The sequence below is a fragment of the Hydra vulgaris genome, chromosome 03, assembly GCF_038396675.1.
Source record: "Hydra vulgaris chromosome 03, alternate assembly HydraT2T_AEP".
In the NCBI taxonomy this organism is placed as follows: Eukaryota; Metazoa; Cnidaria; class Hydrozoa; order Anthoathecata; family Hydridae; genus Hydra; species Hydra vulgaris.
The window spans coordinates 45,325,001-45,348,057 of NC_088922.1; the positions used below are offsets into that span (position 1 = coordinate 45,325,001).

General features: G+C 28.1%; 1 protein-coding gene across 2 annotated transcripts in view; it reads left to right on the forward strand.

Moving 5' to 3' along the window:
• The window catches only part of LOC100201311 (alpha-2-macroglobulin receptor-associated protein), a 33,045-nt gene that overhangs the window by 3,041 nt on the left and 6,947 nt on the right, over nucleotides 1-23,057 (forward strand). The window contains exons 2-5 of one of the 2 annotated variants that reach the window (XM_065793384.1): nucleotides 3,537-3,698; nucleotides 8,699-8,937; nucleotides 9,022-9,126; nucleotides 20,863-21,015. In XM_065793384.1, the coding sequence (XP_065649456.1) occupies nucleotides 3,537-3,698; nucleotides 8,699-8,937; nucleotides 9,022-9,126; nucleotides 20,863-21,015 (659 nt within the window). The remainder of the gene's footprint in view (nucleotides 1-3,536; nucleotides 3,699-8,698; nucleotides 8,938-9,021; nucleotides 9,127-20,862; nucleotides 21,016-23,057) is intronic. The other variant, XM_065793385.1, reaches the window with a different exon arrangement.

The window sequence follows — 23,057 nt, forward strand, 5'->3', positions numbered from 1 at the left end:
AGTAATGCATAACCTGTGCATAAACATATATATATATATATATATATATATATATATATATATATATATATATATATATATATATATATATATATATATATATATATATTTAATAATTATTTTTAATAATTCTTAAAATGCCTGTATTCTATTACAGTAAAAAAATATATAACTTTTTTTTTAAGTAGTAAAAACAACACTGGTCTAAATAATTTTTTTAAGCTGCAATTAATGACACTTGTTATGTATATAATCTTGTAATAAGGTAATGAACATATGCTTGGCATGGCACGACAAATCTACGAAAGTGCAAACTTTTGTTAGGGGTCATCCATAGATTACGCCATGCTATCATGTCGGTGGTTTGTGACGACTTATACAAAACTTGCTACTTATGTGTTATGATTATGTGACGAGGGCTGAGGTCAAAAATGGTCAAAAACTGCATGACGTAATTTATGGACAACCACTTAAAATAAAAGGACAGAAAAAGGAACATCACATTTCTGTATTTTTGCATATGCAAACGTTGGCGCTTGCCTAAAATTTTTAAAAACACGTATTGTTTCAGCAATTTTTTTTCCAAATAATTATGCGATTGATAGTTTTTTATTTATTATAAAAACACATATTTATGATAAAAAAATAATTAGTTACTAAAATTTAAAACACATTTTAAAGACTTCAAGATAAACCATGCTAAAACATGATTATTTCTTTCAATAGCATTACTATTAAGTAAAATAACTAAGTATGCTATCAAAGATAGTAATAATGTTTTAGCATCATTTTTGAATGCGTTAACAAAAACATGCAAAATTGTACTTAAAATGAATGCATTTGCAATTACTTTAAAAAAATTTATTTTATTTTATTTGCATATTAAAAACACCTTTAAAATGTTTGAAAAGAATATTTAAGTTTGCTGAAATATATACAATCTAATAGAATATATAGAATTAATATGTTTATTATAGTTTTTATTTTTTATTGTGTGTTTAACAACGCTAATAATATGATATTTTTATTAACTTACTAAATATTAAATACTTAATATGAGATTATTTTTAAAAGTTTTAAAAAAGAAATGTCAAAACAACTTTTATTTTATTTTTAGCTTCTTTTATTTTAATTTCTTCAAGTTAGTACGTTTTTTTTAATTCTAAAGAAGTTTAGTGAACTAAATTAAGAAAATTTTTTTATTTAATATCAATGGATAACAATTGTTAGGTCATTGCATATTATTTATCATTAATTTGCGTGCACTTTGCAAATGCGTAAAAAATTGTTTTGAAGATATAAAAAATAATTAAATTCAATAAACATCATTGATATACTTAATAGCTTATTAACTAGAATAAAAATAATTTGAAAATAAAACTTCTATGACATATATTTCTTAAATAAGATGTTCGTTGTTAAATAAAGATACGAATGTCAACATTTGTTTAAAAAAAACAATTTGTTGCACCCTGGGCTTGTAACAAATGTAAAACCAAAAGTTTTAATTAGTAAGCATTTTTTTAATATAAACAGAATTTTAAATATAAATACTCAAATATATATATAAATACTCAAAATACTCAAAAGAGACAAAATTTACTGAATAAAAGATCTGAATTAATTTCTAAATGTAAATATGAAAATAAGTTTCTTTTAAAAAATTATAAAAACAAATGACCAGCCTAAAATTATCCTAGTTCTAAAGAATTTTTAATTATCTAATGTAGTTGATGTAACTTCCTGGTTGCAAAACACTACAGTTATTACATAGTTAATAATAACAATTCCCAACTTTCTGTGAAATAATTTTCCTATAATTTGAGCTTTTTGATGTTTAGACATTCTTCCTGATGAACCTACTGATGGAGAAACATGATATATATATATATATATATATATATATATATATATATATATATATATATATATATATATATATATATAATATATATTATATGTATTAGCCAGGGTTATGAATTTGCATACAATCAGTGTTTCCAATCGATTTAAAATTCCCGAATGTTTAAAAAAATAAAAACTAAAATACAACAGTGATAAAAATGTATTACTTCTGCAGGTTATATTTGTGAAGTTTGGAGTTTGTACATGTTGACTATTTTGAAAATTTAAAGTTATAAAAATCAAACTCAATAAAATACAATCAAACCCAATAAAATACAATAAAAGTCAATAAAATACAATCACACTCAATAAAATACAATCAAACTCAATAAAATATAATCAAACTCAATAAAATACAGTCACACTCAATAAAATACATTCAAACTCAATAAAATACAGTCACACTCAATAAAATACAATCAAACTCAATAAAATACAATCAAACTCAATAAAATTATTTTGTTAAGTATTGAAAATAATCTTTATTTGATATTTCAGATTTGAATAAAATTGTTTTTGAATATTGATTCCATGTTGTTATTTTTCTCAATTTGCTTTTACCTAGGTTTCATAGCTTGCAGCAACAAAGTTACTTTATATTAAATAGATTTAATAATCAAAACTTATTTTACATTAAATTGTTTTTAATAATTTACTCAAAGCAATAATTATTTTTACTTAATTCAGTCAAGTTATTTAAAAAATAAAACAAACATCAAAACAAAAAATTATTAAATTTTATAAAAACTTTGTCAGTTGTTTTTTCGTTTAGATTTTTATTGCGGCTATTATGTTGTCATAATGTTTTAAATTATTATTATTCACTTTATTATTCAAAACCAATTATTAACATTTTAATATTAACAGTTTAGAAAGATGCAAACATTTTTGCATAATTAAAGTTGTATGGAATCCGTTTTTTGACGAAAAACATTTATTAAACATTTTTATACATTAAACTACCTTTTTTATTAAAATATTTAAAAATGCAACAAATACTCAACAAAATCTTATATCAAGGGCAAGATATATTTATGTATTCCAATTTCAGCTCCAGTCAAATCAAATTGTTTTGTTTGTTACTTTTTCAAAAAAAGGCCATACTAAAAACCTTACAATCCAACAACTAAAGTTTGCTACCTCTGCAAATTTGAAATATTATATCATAATGGGAACAATATGCTTAAAAAGAAAGATGAAATTATATCTCATTGTTGACATTCTAACAAATTTCTCTTTTTTTCTTTCAATACCAGAGAAAAGATTATGTCTTGTTTAAATTAGTCAGAATCGGTCCCATCTTTTTAAACAATTTTTTAATATTTTTTTAATGGTTTTTAAATTGTATATATAAAATAGCTAATGATTGCTGTAAGGCATGAAACTTTATATATATATATATATATATATATATATATATATATATATATATATATATATATATATATATATATATATATATATATATATATATATATATATTATATATATAGGTAAAGATGTTAAAGATTTTTATATATATATATTATATATATAGGTAAAGATGTTAAAGATTTATATATATATATATATATATATATATATATATATATATATATATATATATATATATATATATATTATATATATAGGTAAAGATGTTAAAGATTTAGAGGCTTCCACCCAAAGACATTTAGCAGAAATTTTGCAACAATATCAACTTGGGGAACAGTTTGATGATCTAAAAATGGAGTATGAAAAAACATTTTCTGATGATCAACTTGAAAATATATGGAATAGTGTACAATTTGAATGTATGATATATACTCTATTGACTTTATATAATTGTTTTGCATTGATATTATTTATTTATAACAATTATTATTTTATACTAAGATTATGCAACTTATCTTCTTACAAACAATAATGATCTTTAAAATGCTAACTGTGGCACAAACTTTGTTGCAATTATTCAGTTAAGTTATCAACACGTGATACAATTATTCAATTAAGTTATCAACACGTGTAAAATTTTAAGAATGAAATTTCAGTTTTAACTAATAATTTTGTCAAAATAGACATTTCAATTTAAAATAAATTGCATCGAGCTGTAAGTTGGTACAAACCTTCTGGACATTGTTGCAAATATAATATTAAAAGTCCTCCCCAATCCCAAATCTGCAAAAAGCATTATTCAAAGGCATAGGTAAAAAAAAGATTTTTTCTACTTTTTTGGTATATAGTAAGTTTTATTATTTAAATAGATAAAACTTAAGTTTTTAATAGTGAAATTATCTACATAAGTTGTCGTTATACTTTTTTTTCTAACTAACTTCTAAATAAATGTTCCTAAGATATTGCAATCTTCTTTTATTTTATTTTTTAAAAATAAATGGAAAAGATATATCAGCTGTCTCCTCACTAATATCATCAAAATCTTCATTTGTTGAAGTTGATTCAACATTGGAGCAAGACTGGCATCAGCAATTAGTACATACCCGTGAATGAAATCACTCGAATTTTTTATTGCTGCATTTTGCACTACAAACTATTTTGCAATTGTAAAAGATGGTGTTGAAAAAACTTTTTGGAGTAGGTGGCTCCAATCTATTGTCTACTAATTTGCACCTCCAGTCTGCTGGGTCCAGTTGATTGACCATTTCTGAACTTGATAGTCTACTTGGTACAAGTGTTGACTAGCAGAAGCAGATGTTGGAGAAAAACAAGATGATTTCACTCTTATTTTTCTGTGTAATTTTTACAAAACTTATATATCTATACTTGTCTAAACAATCAATTTTTTAGGAGCTCTATATAGAGTAAGAAGAAAATGAATCCCATTTGTGATGATGTCTTTTGGAGAAAAGTTAATGTTTTAAAATACTTTGGTGCAATTAGCTAAATCATGTTTTTCAAATAGTTCAAGTACTGTAATTTTACTCCTTCTAAAAAATGCTGATGTAGCATTTAAAAATAAAATATTATTTTGATTAGGTAAATAAACTTTTCTATGAATATATTTTTGTTGGTTTCTGAGCAACCGGGTTTTAAAAAGTAAATAATCTTATCAATTGTAGTTTGTGCAGTCAGTAGTACTGATAGGTCAACATTTTCAACAAAAAATTTTGTTATATTGGTTTGTTCTATGGCAGTTTCACTTATGAGTATATCAGCATTATTATCAGCTTTCTTCACTTTATTATTTTCAGCTGTAAACTTTTTGCATAACATTAAAACAAGAGGAGACGTGTGAGTATTGGCAAGGAATTGTTGTTGGTTTGTTGGAACTGTCAAAAACTTGATAATCAATGTTCCCCGGACATTTTAGACAATGAAGCAATCCCAATTTCAAGAGCTTTATGACAATTTTATCGTTTTACTTGAACAAAAAATGTCCCAGGAATATCCCTGTTAATCTCTAATATTCAACTAGGCGAGGGTTAATTAGTATTAACCAATACTAATGACAAACCTTCCCAAGAAGTGCATATGTTTAGAATGAATAACGTCGAAACTTTGATTTTTTCTACCAATATAATGTTATGGGAACTGCTTTTAAATAAAGTAGCAAATTACGTTTTATCAAAATGTTTATTTTTTAAGATCTTTGCTTTCAATAATTCTGTAAGCAACCACTATTAGAGTTGGAAGTTACTGGAAGAGAAAAGATAAAGTTTATAGAGCAAGATAACAATTAACAAATGACTTAAAAGATTGCAAATTATATAAATCAAGAAATCAAGATGAAGGAAGCAAATTCAAAAAACTGATGTTTGAAGAAAAAAACTAGATGAATAAGAGTTTTTCGAGCACTTAGGAACAGTCACAGTAAAAGGATGAGATTTAATTAAATGACAAGTAACACGAGAATGAATTTTAGTAGATGGCACAAGAGATGCAAGCTCTTTATAGCAGTGCCCATTATGGTATTTGTAGAAAAGAGAAAGAGAAGCAACTATGCGACAGTGTGATAATGGTTGGAAGTTGGCTGCAAGACCAGGTCCAACTATGTTTACAATGCTTTTTTGCACCTTGTCTAAAAGAGAAAGGACATCATTGGAAGATTCGTCCCAGATTTGGCAACAGCATTCCAAACAAAGACGGAATTGAGATTTATAGAGATAAATAATAGAATCTGGAGTAAAAAAGTATCGAGCATGATAAAGAGATGCAACCTTAGCAGTTGCTAATTTTGCAATGGATTTGATATATGGTTTACAAAAAAGATCGAATGTAAAAGTTAATCCTAGATAATGAAGGGGAGATGACTCATCAAGTACATTACCGCACATAAATAAAGGAAGATCTAAATTATTGCAATAACGATTGGCTGAAAAAATTGGGTTTATCTGAATTAAAGTTTGCCAGCCACTGTGAACCATCATACATAAAGACTCCAGGTTTAAAAGTTGATTGGTTCTTCTAATCTAAAAGTCTCAATTTTTTCCCCAAAAGTGGGCCAAACACACAGTGGGCTAAACACCTGTTTTTGCGGACATTGGTTCATAACTTTTGAATGGAAAGTGCTATGGGGTTGATTAAGGACTTTTTGGAAAGTTTTTTAGGTGTAAATTTTGGAAAAACTAAAAAATAACTTTGCTGCAGGATATTTAGGTCATAATTTAAAAGAACAGAATATTTAAAATTTCATAAAATATTAATTCAATACTGTGTAAAGTTCTTTTGATGTCATTTATTTATAAGCATAAATTTTGTTTACATATATATTTTATTGGTAACTAAAATCTCTAAATAGTTTTTTAAAGTTTTTAATTATTAAATAAAAATATAACATTAAATCCATAAAAAAAAAAAAATTAATAAGATTTGAATAAAAAATATGAATAAGACTTAAGAAATAAATTATAAGGAAATTTAATCTTTTTCAATTACTGAATTTAGATTTCATTAGTAATTTTTGTTATTATTAGTTTAAATGATTTTTAACATGGTGTAAAGTTAAAATACGCTTACAATGTAATTTAACTTTTAATGATGTAAATATAAAAGCTATGTTAAAGTTACATATATTAGCATTATGTGTTTTTGTTACACAATAAAATCTCATAACAAAACTCTACACAATAAAATCTCATAACAAAACTCTATATAAAGCTAGGTAGTGACCGGGGCCCTGCCCCGTCTAAAAAAGACTTTTTGCAAACCTGGCCCCAGCCCTGGCAAAGTTATAAGATTAAGTAGGGATTGATAGCCAGAGCTAGAACAAAATTTATAATACTTTATACATTATAATTTTATGCTTACGTTTACTATTTATTAAATACTGGCATATATTTATATATTTTTAAACTAATTTACTTTCAACAAGGTTGCAAATAGAGCTGTGCGAGATTAGGTTTTTTTTTATTTTCAATCGAGTTTGATCGAGATTACAAAAAATTCGATTGAGTTTGAGTTTATTAAACAAACTAGTGAAACTGTACATTCAGTTCATTTAAAAATGTCATCATCAACACACCATCTTATCCTAATGCTAAAAGTCTACAAATTTTTATGAAGAAAGGTAAGTTGTTCTACATGCTCTGATAGGAGACTGCAGCGTTTAATAGAAATGATGTTCCCAGATGTTGAGTTCAGACGCTCTGAATTGACACTGGTTGCTGAGATTGAGCAAGCTTAGCAAGACAAGAAAATCGACTTTTATTTTGCCTCCACCATGTCCGTGGACAACCATTGCGCCAAATTGCCATATCTTTTGCCTCCACCATGTCCGTGGACAACCATTGTGCCAAATTGCCATATCTTTTGCCTCCACCATGTCCGTGGACAACCATTGTGCCAAATTGCCATATCTTTTGCCTCCACCATGTCCGTGGACAACCATTGTGCCAAATTGCCATATCTTTCAAGTATGTCTTCACATATAAGAATATCTATATAAGATTATCTATATAAGAATATCTATATAAAGTATCTATTTAAGAATGGTTTAGTGAGAATTGGAGAGAGTTCTGGAGAACACTTTTATAATACTATGGCAGGAGTGTTACAAACAAAGGCAAACACGAGATAAACCACCCTAAACACACAAGCAAACTTGTCAAACACAAGCAAAAAGTCAAATGCTTGCTTTAATGAAAAAATCAGCAAAATATTATTGTTTGTAAAAAAACTGGTTTGAAAAAAATAGTTTCTTACATTAGTCACACTTATTTTTAACAGATAAATTATTAGATATCTAATTTCATTTAATAGAGTTAATTTTGCAATGAGTTAAAAAGAGTTACAAACACCTTTGTTTTTCATGAAACCTAAAGTTGTGAAAATCACATAGTATAATTTTCTACTATATATATATATATGTGTGTGTGTGTGTGTGTGTGTGTGTATACATATATATACATATATATATATATATATATATATATATATATATATGTATGTATGTATGTATGTATGTATGTATGTATGTATGTATGTATGTATGTATGTATGTGTGTACGTATGTATGTATGTATGTATGTATGTATGTATGTATGTATGTATGTATGTATGTATGTATGTATGTATGTATGTATGTATGTATGTATGTATGTATGTATGTATGTATGTATGTATGTATGTATGTATATACACACATATGTATAAGTATTTTGGTTTGCATATATCTGGGATTTACAATATGTATTTTGGTTTACATATATGTTGGGATTTTTCACCTGATGATTGCAATTAGCATGAAACTAATAGTTGTAAAAAATATGTAGTTTTATTTATAAAAAGTATATAAAAATATATATATATATATATATATATGTATAATGTTTATTAAAGTTAAATTAATTTTTTTTAGCAGAGATAAATGATAATGAGCTCCATTCATTGTACAAAGAGCTGATGTATTTACAAGATGCAATAAACAACTATCAGAAACTTTTAACTAAGGCAGAAAAAACTGTTAAAAATGATATAAAAAGTCCAAGTTATAAGGATGAAGCGGCTAAACACAGCAAAAGATTGACTGAGCTGCGAATCAAGTTAAAAGAAGAGCATGATGATATTGCCATTCGTATTCAGCAAGTTAAAAAAAAGGTATTTTATATCACAATACAATTTAACCCATTCTATTTGTGAATATTTAATCACTATAATTAATGCAAATATTTTAATTTAAAGGTTAACATGAATGAGGCATCTATAATTGACAAGAGGGTAGTTGACTTATGGAACAAGGCAAAATCTACAAAGTACTTTAGTAATGAAGAGTTAAAGTCAATCAAAGTATTTTTGTAAATTCATATATAATTATATATTAGGGACACATTTAACCAATATAGTCATTAAGTCACAACATATCAAACAGTGTAAAATAAGAAAACCTGATCAAATGTAATTCTTTTCAAAAAAGTTTTTGCCAAAAAATATTAACAAAAATACCTTTAAAACATTAAAAATTCAATTCATTTAATTGATAATTGATTATTCAATAAAGTTTTAAATGGATTTCTTTAGTGATTTAGTAGTGTTTTAGAATTTTATGCCATAAAAAACTCACACTATGGCATTTTCGGCATAATAATGCTATTGATCATATGGTTCACATTTTTGTTTTTTTACAAAGTTGCAAAAAAATAAATACAACAAACACAATATTTATGCAGGGCCTAAACCTTCTAATGCTTAAATTAATATTCTAATGCTCAAACTAAGTGTATCGTGATTGATTTAAAAAAAAAAACATTAATGCCAATGTGTAAACATAATTTGTGTAGTGATTAAGTAATAAACATCTCCTCAGAGTTGTGTCTATTATTACTGGCGTTTTGATGAGTATCAGCAATAAATTAATATTCTAATGCAGGGCTCAAACTAAGTGTATTGTGATTGATTTATCCATTCATTATTAGTTTTATTTTTATTTTTTTATTGGTATAGTTTTTTTTCTTCGTATATAGTGCTTTTAAGGCAATGCATATTCTATACTTTAATTAATTTGAAAGTTTAATATTTTCAATGATATTTACTTGCAATAGTTGATTTCATTGAGTACATTACGATTCATAAAAATAGGAATATCTAGATTGTTGCTATAATCAAAATATTAGTTGAAAAAAAATGGATAACAGATGCTGCTTTCCAGCAGGCTGGAAAACAAGGCTTTAATAAGCGCTATATAGATAACAGCACTGGAGAACTCTTCTGCAAGACTATAACAGGTATGTTGTCCGCACCACAAGCTGTAGAAAAGTCTAAGCAAGAAATCACTTTAGATAGAGAAGCTGGAGTGAAACGAATGTCAAGCAATGGATCAACCTGTTTGTCGGCTATATCAGGTAGAAGGCAATTAGTGGAATCAAGAGGTGATATTGATGAGAAATTCTTAGCAAACAATTCAGCTTTATCTTTAGGTGAGGTGACAAAACCTGAACCATATAAGAGATGTAGAGTAACAGATTTGCCCTTATTATAGATACTATTAAAGATTCTCCAGAAGTCACGTCAGCCTAATTTTTGAGATTAAATGAGATTTCATAACTTAAGAATACTGGGCTTTGGCGTTAGACAAAATCTTTTTACAATGGTTTCTATCAATAGTAAACAGATATCTGTTTTCTATAGAATTATTTTGCTGATAGATATGAAAGTAATGGTTGCATTTGGAAATTGCAGCAGCGCATTGAGAGGAAAACTATGTAGAAGAGTAAGGCTTGGCTTGAAATTGTCGAAAGGGAATAAAAGATTTTAAGCCAACTATTTTTCAGGTCACAAAATTTTGTATTTCATCTCAATTAATCTATTATTCCTCCTCTCTTGCATGGTTCAGATTTTGTTACCTCACCTAAAGACAAAGCTAAATTGTTTGCTAAGAACTTTTCATCAATCTCATCTATTGATTTCACTAATCACATCCTACATGATATAGCCGGCAAACAGGTTTATTGATTGCTTGATATTCGTATCATTCTAGCTTCTGTATTTAAAGTGATTTCCTGCTTAGACTCTTTTTGTGGTCTGAACAACATACCTGTTATAGTCTTGAAGAAGTGTTCTCCAGAGCTGTCATCTATACTTTCAGAACTATTTAACTAGTACTAAAGCTGTCTAAAGTCTCTAAAGTCGTTTATACTTTCAAAACTAATAAGCAAATGCTTATCAGGATATTGTTTTCCAATCCTTATTTTCAAAATTTCTGGAGAGCGATCTGACTCGTCTAACTACCGTTCCATTACTTTTCTTCCTGTCATAAGCAAGGTTTTTGAGTCTTTAATTAATTTAATTAACACTTATCTCTCATCTTGAATCTAATTACTTACTTTCTGATCATCAATATGGATTTCGGTCTTCTTGTTTTTAAGCTGATTTGTTAACAATAATTACTGATAGGTTTTATCGTGCATTAGATGTGGAGAGGTTAAGGGTATTGCCATTATTAGATAGATGTGGAGAGGTTAAGGGTATTGCCCTTAACATTTTTAAAGTCTATGATAAAGTTTGGCATGGTAGTCTTCTCCATAAACTTTCTTCTTATGGTGTATTAGGTAACATCTTTAAGATTATTGAATCCTTCCTTACCAATTGAAGTATAAAAGTTGTCCTCGATAGACAGCACTCTTCTTCGTATCTTGTAACTTCAAGGGTTCCTCAAGGTTCTATCCTTGGCCCTATACTCTTTTTAATTTACATTAATGATCTCCCAGATATTCTCACATTTAAAGTGGCATTGTTCGCTGATGATACTACCATTTATTCATGTCTTGAAAAGAAGCCAACACTTTCTGATTGCTTGGAAGGGGCATTTGAGCTTGAAAAGGATCTCATTTCTGCTACAGCATGTGGCTCTTGGTGGCTTGTGAATTTTAACTCAGATAAAACTCAATTTTTTTCAGGTAATTGTTATGGAAATAATCTAGATCTTCCTATATTTATGAGCAGTAATGTACTCCACGAGTCATCTACCCTTCATCTTCTAGGATTAACTTTTACTTCCAAAATTGAAAAATTAGCATTTGCTAAGGTTGCATCTCTTTATCATCCTTGCCACTTTCTTTCTCAAGATTCTTTTTTTTATTTCTACAAATCTCAATTCTGTCCTTGTATAGAATACTGTTGCCATATCTGGGGCAGATCTTCCAATAATGCCCTTACTCTTTTAGACAAGGTGAAAAATGCATTGTAAACATAGTTGCACCTACTCTTGCAGCTAACCTTCAACCATTTTCACATTGTTGTAATGTTGCTTCTCTTTCTTTTTTTTATAAATTCTATAGTAGTCACTGCTCTAAAGAGCTAGCATCTCTTGTGCCATCTTCAAAAATGCATTCTCGTGTTATTTGCCATTTAATTAACTCTCATCCTTTTATCGTGACTGTTCCTAAGTGCTCCCAAAATTCTTATTCGCCTAGTTTTTTTCCTCGAACATCAGTTCTTTGGAATTCACTCCCTTTGTCTTGTTTTCCTGATTCATATAATTTGCAATCTTTTGAGTTGTCTATTAATCATTATCTTGTTCTATAAACTTCAACTTTTTTTTTTCTTTTTTTTTTCAATGTCTTCACTTCTAAAAAGGCTGCAAGCAACCACTAATTAAAGTTGGAAGTTACTGGAAGAGAAAAGATGAAGATTGTAGAGCAAGATAATGATTGACAGACATCTTTTCTCTTCCAGTAACTTTCAACTCCAATAGTGGTTGCTTGCAGCCTTTTTAGAAGTGAAGACATTGAAAAAAAAAAGAAAAAAAAAAGTTACTTTAAAGACCAAGAATATTAGTGAATAATAGATTTAAAGAACTTGGTGATGAAGATGACAATGGTTTTTGGTGTTTTATAGTTTTTGATAATTTAGTCATTTTTTTAATTAGATAAAGAACTTGACTCAAAGCACAAATAGTACTCTGTACACTATCTAATAGTCCAAGCAGTTGCCTTATTACTATCAATAAACCCTCAGCTGTAACAAAGGGCTCCAAACGTGGCTTCGGCAATGCACACCAAAAAAGTACAAACAGAGACACCATCCATGTATGATATGGCACTGTTAGTACTCTATTTTACAGCTGTTGATGGAATCAACCTCTCTGAGAGCTACTGCAGAATTTCGGAAAACTGACTACTAGCCGGCCTCAGAACCACAAAACTGAGTTTTAGAGCTGTAACCTCATTAGGAGATAATAGAATGAGTTGCCTAGTCATTAAAGCAGAGATACAAGCAAAACCCATGCAATCAGTCATGAAGATCCAGCATTTAACATCCTAAACTGCAAGCAGGTTATTATAAATACATCTACGCTAGCCTAGATGAAGAAGAGGTGGGAAGCTGGTCAACAGATAGAATCTGTTTACCCCTTACAAATTTCAACAAAGACTTTTTGTATTGAATAAAAAATAATTGCTAAGTGCAGTACAATTTTATATTTTAATTTTTTTATTTATAATGAGATCTCTATTAGCAGTTCAAAAAAAAAATGTTAATAACAAAAGAGTTAACATCCTTTTACAATTATTAAACAGATAATTTAATGATGCTTTTTTCAAAACTAAACAAACCAAAAAAATAAAGAATTAAGTAACTACCAACTCCCAACACATCGTTTGCTCATATTTAAAAAAAATATTAAAAAAGAAATGCTGTTGCTAAATTTCTTCAATTAAAATTAAGTAATAAAAATTTATATGCTAATCAAAATTGAGTTTGTCATCTTAGTCAAAGCTCATCTTCTCTATTATATATTATATATTTTTTGTTGATTTATAATATATGCTGCAATCTACAGACTTGATAATTCACCTGCAATCTACAGTCTTAATAATTTAAATGGTAATAAGCACATTTTATTTGTAATTTCAGTATAAGATGTCATTGTAGAATTATTATTTTATATATATATATATATATATATATATATATATATATATATATATATATATATATATATATATATATATTATATATATATATATATATCAAAGTATAATATATATATATATATATTATACTTTGATATATATATATATATATATCAAAGTATAATTTTCGCATGTGTTGTGTACTATTCTTTTATATACAGAAAACAAATGTTGCAATAAACCTCTTGACTGTTCTGATAATTTTGTGCGTACATATTTAATCGTCATGGTTCCTTATGCACAGAATCGCATGAAAGAAAGTAAATACACAGCAGATATATTATAAAAGCATTCTTGAAAGAAACAGTTGCTTACATGAAATTTATTTTCTTTTTTTAATAATAAAGACATCGATTTTGCTTTATTTAAGTTTAATTTAGCTATTTTAAGTCTAAAATTATATTATTTATATATTTATACTCTTTATATGTTTGTGTTATAGAGTATATATGAAAGAAATAAAAGCTCTTAAAGAGTGTGAAAATGCACAATGATAGTTGTGTGTATATATAATATATGTAATATATATAAAATATATATAATATATAAAATATATATAATATAAAGCTGACTGGGATTCTTTCCGTGATTTTCTTCGTGATGGCCCTTGGGTAGAAATCTTTCAACTTCCTGTCGACAAATGTGCTTCTTACATAACTTCGTGGATTCAGGCTGGCATGGAATCTTATATTCCCTCTCGACGATTCCAGGTCAAGCCTCACTCTCCTCCATGGTTTTCCTCACACTGTGCTGCTGCGATTGCTAATCGAAACCGTTACTTCCATATTTATCAGCAAAACAATTCTCCAGAAAACAGACGTCTGTTTATTACTGCTAGAAACAACTGTAAAAAGGTTTTGTCTAACGCCAAAACCCGCTATTCTCAGGTCATGAAATCTCGTATCTCATCTCAAAAATTAGGCTCTCGTGACTTCTGGAGAATCTTTAATAATATCAATAATAAGGGCAAATCTATAATTCCACCTCTCTTGTATGGTTCAGACTTTGTCACCTCACCTAAAGACAAAGCCGAACTGTTTGCTAAAAACTTTTCATCAATATCATCTCTTGATTCCACTAATTGCATTCTACCTGATATTGCCAACAAACAGGTTGATCCATTGCTTGACATTCATATCACTCCAGCATCTGTATCTAAAGTGATTTCCTGCCTAGACTCTTCTACAGCTTGTGGCCCGGACAACATACCTGTTATTGTCTTGCAGAAGTGTTCTCCGGAGCTGTCGTCTATACTCTCAAAATTATTCAACAAGTGCTTATCAGAGTCTTGTTTTCCAGCCTGCTGGAAAGCGGCATCTGTTATCCCTATCTTCAAAAATTCTGGAGAGCGATCTGATTCGTCTAACTACCGTCCCATAAGTCTTCTTCCTATCATAAGCAAGGTTTTTGAATCTTTAATTAACAAACACTTAATTTCTCATCTTGAATCTAATAACTTACTTTCTGACCATCAATATGGATTTCGATCTTCTCGTTCTACAGCTGATTTGCTAACAGTAATAACTGACAGGTTTTATCGTGCATTAGATGAAGGTGGAGAGGTTAAGGCCATCGCTCTTGACATTTCAAAAGCGTTTGATAAAGTTTGGCATGCTGGTCTTCTCCATAAGCTTTCTTCTTATGGTGTATCCGGCAACATCTTTAAGATCATTGAATCCTTCCTTTCCAATCGTAGCATAAAAGTTGTCCTCGATGGACAACACTCTTCTTCTTATTCTGTAACTTCAGGGGTTCCTCAAGGTTCTATCCTTGGCCCTATACTCTTTTTAATTTACATTAACGATCTTCCAGATATTCTCACATCTAAGGTGGCATTGTTTGCTGATGATACTACCATTTATTCTTGTCGTGATAAGAAACCTACACCCTCTGATTGCTTGGAGGGGGCATTTGAGCTTGAAAAGGATCTCACTTCTGCTACAGCATGAGGCTCACAGTGGCTGGTGAACTTTAATTCAGATAAAACTCAATTTTTTTCAGCCAATCGTTATCGCAATAATTTAGATCTTCCTATATTTATGAACGGTGATGTACTCGATGAGTCACCTACTCTTCATCTTCTAGGATTAACTCTTACTTCCAATCTTTCTTGGAAACCATATATCAAATCAGTTGCAAAATTAGCATCTGCTAAGGTTGCATCTCTTTATCGAGCTCGCCACTTTCTTACTCTGGATTCTATTCTCTATCTCTATAAATCTCAAATCCGGCCTTGTATGGAATACTGTTGCCATATCTGGGGCGGATCTTCTAATGATGCCCTTTCTCTTTTAGACAAGGTGCAAAAACGCATTGTAAACATAGTTGGACCTGCTCTTGCAGCCAACCTTCAACCATTATCACATCGTCGTAATGTTGCTTCTCTTTCTCTTTTCTACAAATACTATAATGGGCACTGCTCTAAAGAGCTAGCGTCTCTTGTGCCATCTACTAAGGTTCATTCTCGTGTTACTCGTCATTCAATTAAGTGTCATCAGTTTTCTGTGACTGCTCCTAAGTGCTCCAAAAACGCTTATTCGTCTAGTTTTTTTCCTCGAACATCAGTTCTTTGGAATTCGCTTCCTTCATCTTGCTTTCCTGATTCATATAATTTGCAATCTTTTAAATCGTCCGTCAATCGTTATCTTGCTCTACAATCTTCATCTTTTCTCTTACAGTAACTTCCAACTTTAATTAGTGGCTGCTTGCAGCCTTGTTGGAAGCTAAGATGTAAAAAAAAAAAAAAAAAAAAAAAAAAAATATGTGTGTGTATATATTTGTATATATGTATATATATATATATATGTATATATATATATATATATATATATATATATATATATATATATATATATATATATATATATATATACATGTATATATATATATTACCATTTTGCAATCTTCTTTCCCAAAAGCTCATTTTTATTAATTAATATTAAATACTATTTAGAGCTTTTACACTTAACGTAAAAATTTTTTGTTTTTTTCTTGATTACTAATATTTTATAACAAAAACATAAATAGTATAGATTTTAGATTTAAAATGGTAAAATAAACTAATTTTTATGAAAAAATAAAAAAATCTTTAATAAATCTTTAACTGTTTCTTTCAAGGGTACTATCCTAATTTATGTGTATTTACTTGTTTTCATGCGATTCTGCGCATAAAGAACCATGACGTACTATTGAATATGCACGCATGAAATTATCAGAACTGTGAAGATGTCTATTATTTTTAAATCTGACAAATTTCATTTTAAAAATCTCTAATAATCAAACTTTAACCTTTGTGGCCAGTAAAAAGATTTTAATTTAATAATTTCTTCTGAGTATTAGTAACAGAGTATGTTTCTGAATCATAAACATACTCTGTTACTAATAAAAAGAGCTTGAAAAACAAATACATCAGATCAGTTGAAACAGTCTCTAGAGATATTTGGTGAACTACAATGTCATCAAATACTGAAACTCTTACAATATAAACACGCTTGATATAAAATATGAAGCCTGTAGATTGCAGCATATATTATAAAGATTCCGTGATACAGAATAAAATGGAGAGCTTCAACTATAATGACAAGTTTAGTTTTTATTGATAAATATTTATTATTTATTTTTAACCAAAAAAAGTTAGCTCAAACCTTTTTTATAACATTTTCTTTAGTATAAATGCAACAAATGGAATGTTGACCCTAATTCTGAGGGCTGTATATATAATATATATATATATATATATATATATATATATATATATATATATATATATATATATATATATATATATATATATATATATATATATATATATATATATATGTATTTATATAGATATATATATGTATTTATATATATATTTATATATATATATGTATATATATATATATATAAATATATATATATATATATATATATATATATATATATATATATATATATATATATATATATATATATATATATATGTTTATATTTTATATTTTGCTTTTGTCTTGGTCAAAGATAACAGTGATGGACCGCTGTTAGATATCTCATTCCGTATATTTATGGTATGAGATATCTAACAGCAGTAACATATTATTTCCCTATGGTTCTGTTGTTTCATCTCTACAAAAACCCCCAGCACAGTTTTCCAAATCTCCAGATAGTTACCTTTTCATGTTTTTAAAATCAATAGCAACTACCATTGTAATTCCTTTTTTTAATTTTTTTTGAAATATTAATGACCCCAAATGCTATACAAAAAACTTGGAAATCAGCCATAATTTGTCCTTCTTCTAGCAAAAGAAACCCTGCTCTGCTAACCAACTCAAGACCTATTTCCGTAACTTGTATCATTTGCAAAGTTAATATAATCAGTTTGTTGATTAAAGCACAAAAAACTGTCTATTAGTAATAACTTTGTTTCACATCATCAATTTGGTTTATTTAAATCACAGATCCACATGCATTCAAATGCTGGCAACTTTAAATGAACGGACTTCTGCCATAAATTAAAAAAAGATAGTTGATGCAATCTGTATTGATTTTAAAAAAGCATTTTACTCCGTAACTCATCCTAAACTCCTGGTTAAATTTCAACATGTGTTAAATACATGAAATCTAATTAAAACATAATTAGATTTCCAGCATAAATGAAAACATTTGTTCATTGCTATTTTGAGTTGCCAATCATTGGACTAAGCAGAATTTTTTTTTAAAAGTATTTACAAGGTGAATGTTGTTGTAATTGAATGATACAATTTAATATTATCAGCAAACAGCTTAATGCTACAATCTCCAGGAAATTGTAGAATACCACAGGGAACTGTACTAGGACCTATATTCATCTTGATTTTTATTAATGATATAATTTCTTGCACTGATGGAGATTGTAGCATTAAGCTGTTTGCTGATGATATTAAATTGTATCATTCGATTACAACAACATTCACCTTGTAAATACTTTTAAAAAAAAATTCTGCTTAGTCCAATGATTGGCAACTCAAAATAGCAATCAACAAATGTTTTCATTTATGCTACAGAAGATATTTTTTACCTCTATTCTTATTCTTAAGTTCCGTTACCAATATTGAAACTGTTTATTCAATTTAGGATATTGGAATCACAATATCTTCCAGTTTGGAGCTCTCACCTTTTGAAAGATCTAAGATGCATTGAAAAATTCTAAAATTATCTTAGCAGAATTACCTGCAAAAGATGTCATATTGCAAACACTGATTGTCTCGAATCTCTTATATCATAGAGTAAAATTTGATCTTCTTATTACAGAAAAGAATTTGATCTTTTTGTGACTTTAACATTTTTAAGACTATAAAATTTTGCACAATCTTATTGATTTTTTTGATTTTTTTTTTACTTTTTTTAATTCAAGATTTTTAAAATGAAATTGTTCACGAAAATTTACTCCACGTAATAAATATACTAATGTACAAGAAAACTTTTTTTCAGCGAAAAAATTGTCAAAGTATGGAACTCACTTCCTGACCACATAGTGAATTCACCTTCACTTTCTGCATTCAAATTGAATTTTAAAAAGTTTGATCTACAATGTCATTATGCAATTTATTAACTTGTTTTCTTCACACTTACTTTTATTGGAATTTATATTTACTGGTGCTACATAAGAGTAATTTAGTATTTACATGTCTCACCTTTTTGTATTTTGAATCATTTTCAAATAAATAAAATAGACAAAAAGTAAAGTATATATTTTTAAACTAATTTACTTCCAACAAGGCTGCAAACAGCCACTATTAAGTTGGAAGTTACCAAAAAAGAGTATTGTTAAAAAGCTAGGTTGACAGAAGACTTGAAAAGTGCGTTGTAGGAATCAGAAAAGCATGAAGATAGGAGAGAGCTCCAAAGCATTGATGTGCGAAGAGAAATAATAGGTTAATAAAAGTTTTTAGATCATGAAAGGACAGGTACACTAAAAGGATGTGACTTTGCTGATGACAAACCAAGCAAGATTTAGTTTTGGTTGATAGAAAAAGAGATTAAACCTCTAGGACCAGAGGCTCAAGCTTGGCAGCCAGAGTAGGTACAACTACATTTACAATGTATTTTTAAAATTTGTTTAAAAGAGAAAGAGCATCATAAGAAGAACCAGACTATGACAACAATATTCACAGGGACAAATAAGAGGTTTGTAGAGGTAGAGGATTGAATCGGGAGAAAGGAAATCGTGAACCTAATAAAGAGAGGCAACTTTAGCAGATAAAATTTTGCAATATTATATATATATATATATATATATATATATATATATATATATATATATATATATATATATATATATATATATATATATATATATATATATGTATATATATATATATATATACACCTGAAAGGTCTGGTGAGCACAAATGATATTGTTATTTTAGTGAAATAAAAAACACTTTTTAGTTTAAAATACATGTTTCAAACTTACAAAGTTCATCATCAGTTTAAAATGACCAATATAAAATTTTTCAGTATAAAGGTTACAAAGTAATTAAAAATCCATTAAAAATTGCTATTCAAAAAAACTTTTTATAATACTTAATTAAAATAAAAATTATAATGCAAAGGAAATAATAAAAATACACTCAAAATCTTATCAAAATAAAAAATAATCATAAAAAAATCCTCCTGGTACTTAGTAATTGATTTGTATTTTCACCAATATTGTATATGCATTGTTGTAAATGCAAATACAATTTAAAAAAGAATAAAAATCTTTTTTTTTTACCTTCAAAGTAGACCAGAAAAAACAGTAAAAGATAATTAAAAAAAAAATTATTTATCTTCATATCAAACTTTTTCTATTATATTTTATATTATATTCTGTTATTATAACAACGTGAATAAGAAATTTAAATGAGGCTCTGTTTAGTCACTCTCTATGAATGCAATAGTATGTGTTTCAGCTAGTAAAAGTATGTGTTTCTGTTACTAAAAGTATGTGTTTTTGTTACAAAAAGTATGTATTTCTGCTAGTTAAAGTACGTGTTTCTGCTACCAAAAGTATGTGTTTCTGCTAGTAAAAGTATGTTTTTTTTTTAGTAAAAGTATGTTTTTCAAAGCTTTCAACTAGTGCAACTAATTAATTTAATCTGATTTTATTCAGAATGAATTGCGTTACTTTCAAACTGGAATAGATAAGTTAATTTTCTGGCAGAATGAATCTACAAACCTTCATAATCGTATACACAATCAAGGAGAAAGACTTTCAGAAGAATATAACCATGCTAAGTTAAAACTTGAAGAGTATCAAAGACATGTATGGCTTTTTTAATTTATTTGTTTATTGTATTTTAATTTTTATTTGTTATAAAATCTCTGCTTGTAGTGTTTGTTATGTGTATTTGTGTAATTTGAAGTGTAAAGTGCAATGACAATGTGTTTGCTAGTTTGCTTGTCTTTTTTAAGTGAGAAGTCCATAATTCTAATGTAATCATGTTTGTATTATTATTTGTTTTTCTATCAAACGGTTTCGCTTAATATCATCGTTGGTAATTCTAAGTTAGGAAGTAGTTGTGGGTGGGTGTTTAATAATTAGGAGTTGAGGTAAGGGAAAATAAATAAAAATTTCTATTAGGTTTATTTCTTGTTTTTAATGAAAAAACTCTTCCTGGCTAATTTTATAAAAGGATTACTTGTTTGTTAGACATTTTAATTGCTTCTGCTTTAGTAAGCAACAGAGGCCAACAATTCGGAAATTGCTCAAGCTTGGCAGATATAGCAGGTATAATTACATTAAAAATGTGCTTTTAGACTTTGTCTGAGAATAAGAGGGTTGTTATTCATCAATATAGGAATACCAACAATATTGGAACATTTTTTTACAGTAAATAAATGAGTTTTGTTGTCTAACAAAAATTGTTCATTTTAAGTCCAGACTTAAAATCCACAAGACACTGCAAGCCTTAGGCTGTTACAGAAGAGAGATCAGATTAAAAATCAGCTGCTTGTTCTAAGCAATCAAAAAGTGAAGGCTTTTTGATAACACAAAAATATAAAGTTGAGTTGTCAGCAAATAGAGCCACTTTAGATGTAAAATTTTCATGAAGATTGTTATTGTAGATAAGAAACAATACAGGAGCAAAGATAGAACTTTGTGGTACCCTTAAAGTTATTTGAAATGATGAAGAGTGCAGGCCTTCAAGAATAACTTTATTAATCTCAAAAGCTTTATATAAAAAAACTAGTAACAGTGAAAACTAATCATAGGATAGTTAGAGAGGTAGGATAGTTGGAAAGTGTTTTCTAGAATTTTTAAAAATTGGGACCACTTATTTAGCACTTTTTAATAGCAAAAATTGAAGAGAGTTCTGTATAACACTTTTTTAAGACTATAATGGAAATCTTGTCTGAGGCACAAACTGTAGAAGTGTTTCATTCAGAATTAACTTTATCATTGAAAACCAGAGTGAGTTGGATGTTGAACAATGGGTTAATCTGTTTAACTGGTATGACAGGAAGAATATGGCCATTAGATTCAAAAATCAAATTGGAGCAAAAGTTCTTTCCAAATAACTCTGCCCTATTCTATGGAGAAGTAAAAAGATCAGACCCATGAAGTAGTGATTAAATGTTAGACTTACTTTAGTTAATGACACTGTTGAAGACTTTCCAAAAGTCTCTAGAACCTAACATCAGAAATAAGATACAAAGATTTAGTAAGATTTAACTAAGAGTAACAGAGCTTAGCATCTTGCAGGACCTTTTTACATTGGCTTCTTGCAATAATAAAAAAACATTTGTTATCAAGAGAGGTGTTCTTGTAAAAAAGATTAAAATAATGATTATGGTTTAATGAAGCAACTTTTTTTTTTTTTTAAACTCTTCGCTTCCAACAAGGCTGCAAGTAACCGCTAATTAGAGTTGGAAGTTACTGGAAGAGAAAAGATGAAGATTGTGGAGCAAGATAACGATTGACAGACGACTTAAAGGATTGATTATTATATGAATCAAGAAAGCAAGATTAAGGAAGTGAATTCCAAAAAACAGATGTTCGAGGAAAAAAACTTAAGGAATAAGAGTTTTTGGAGTACTTAGGAACAATCACAGAAAAAGGATGAGACTTAATTGAATGACAAGTAACACTAGAATGAATTTTGGTACAAGAGATTTGGCACAAGAGATGCTAGCTCTTTAGAGCAGTGCCCATTATAGTATCATTATAGTGCCCATTATGTAGAAAAGTGAAAGAGAAGCAACATTACGATGATGTGATAATGGTTGGAGGTTGGCTACAAGAGCAGGTCCAACATTTGAGATTTATAGAGATAAAAAATAGATTCTAGAGTAAGAAAGTGTTGA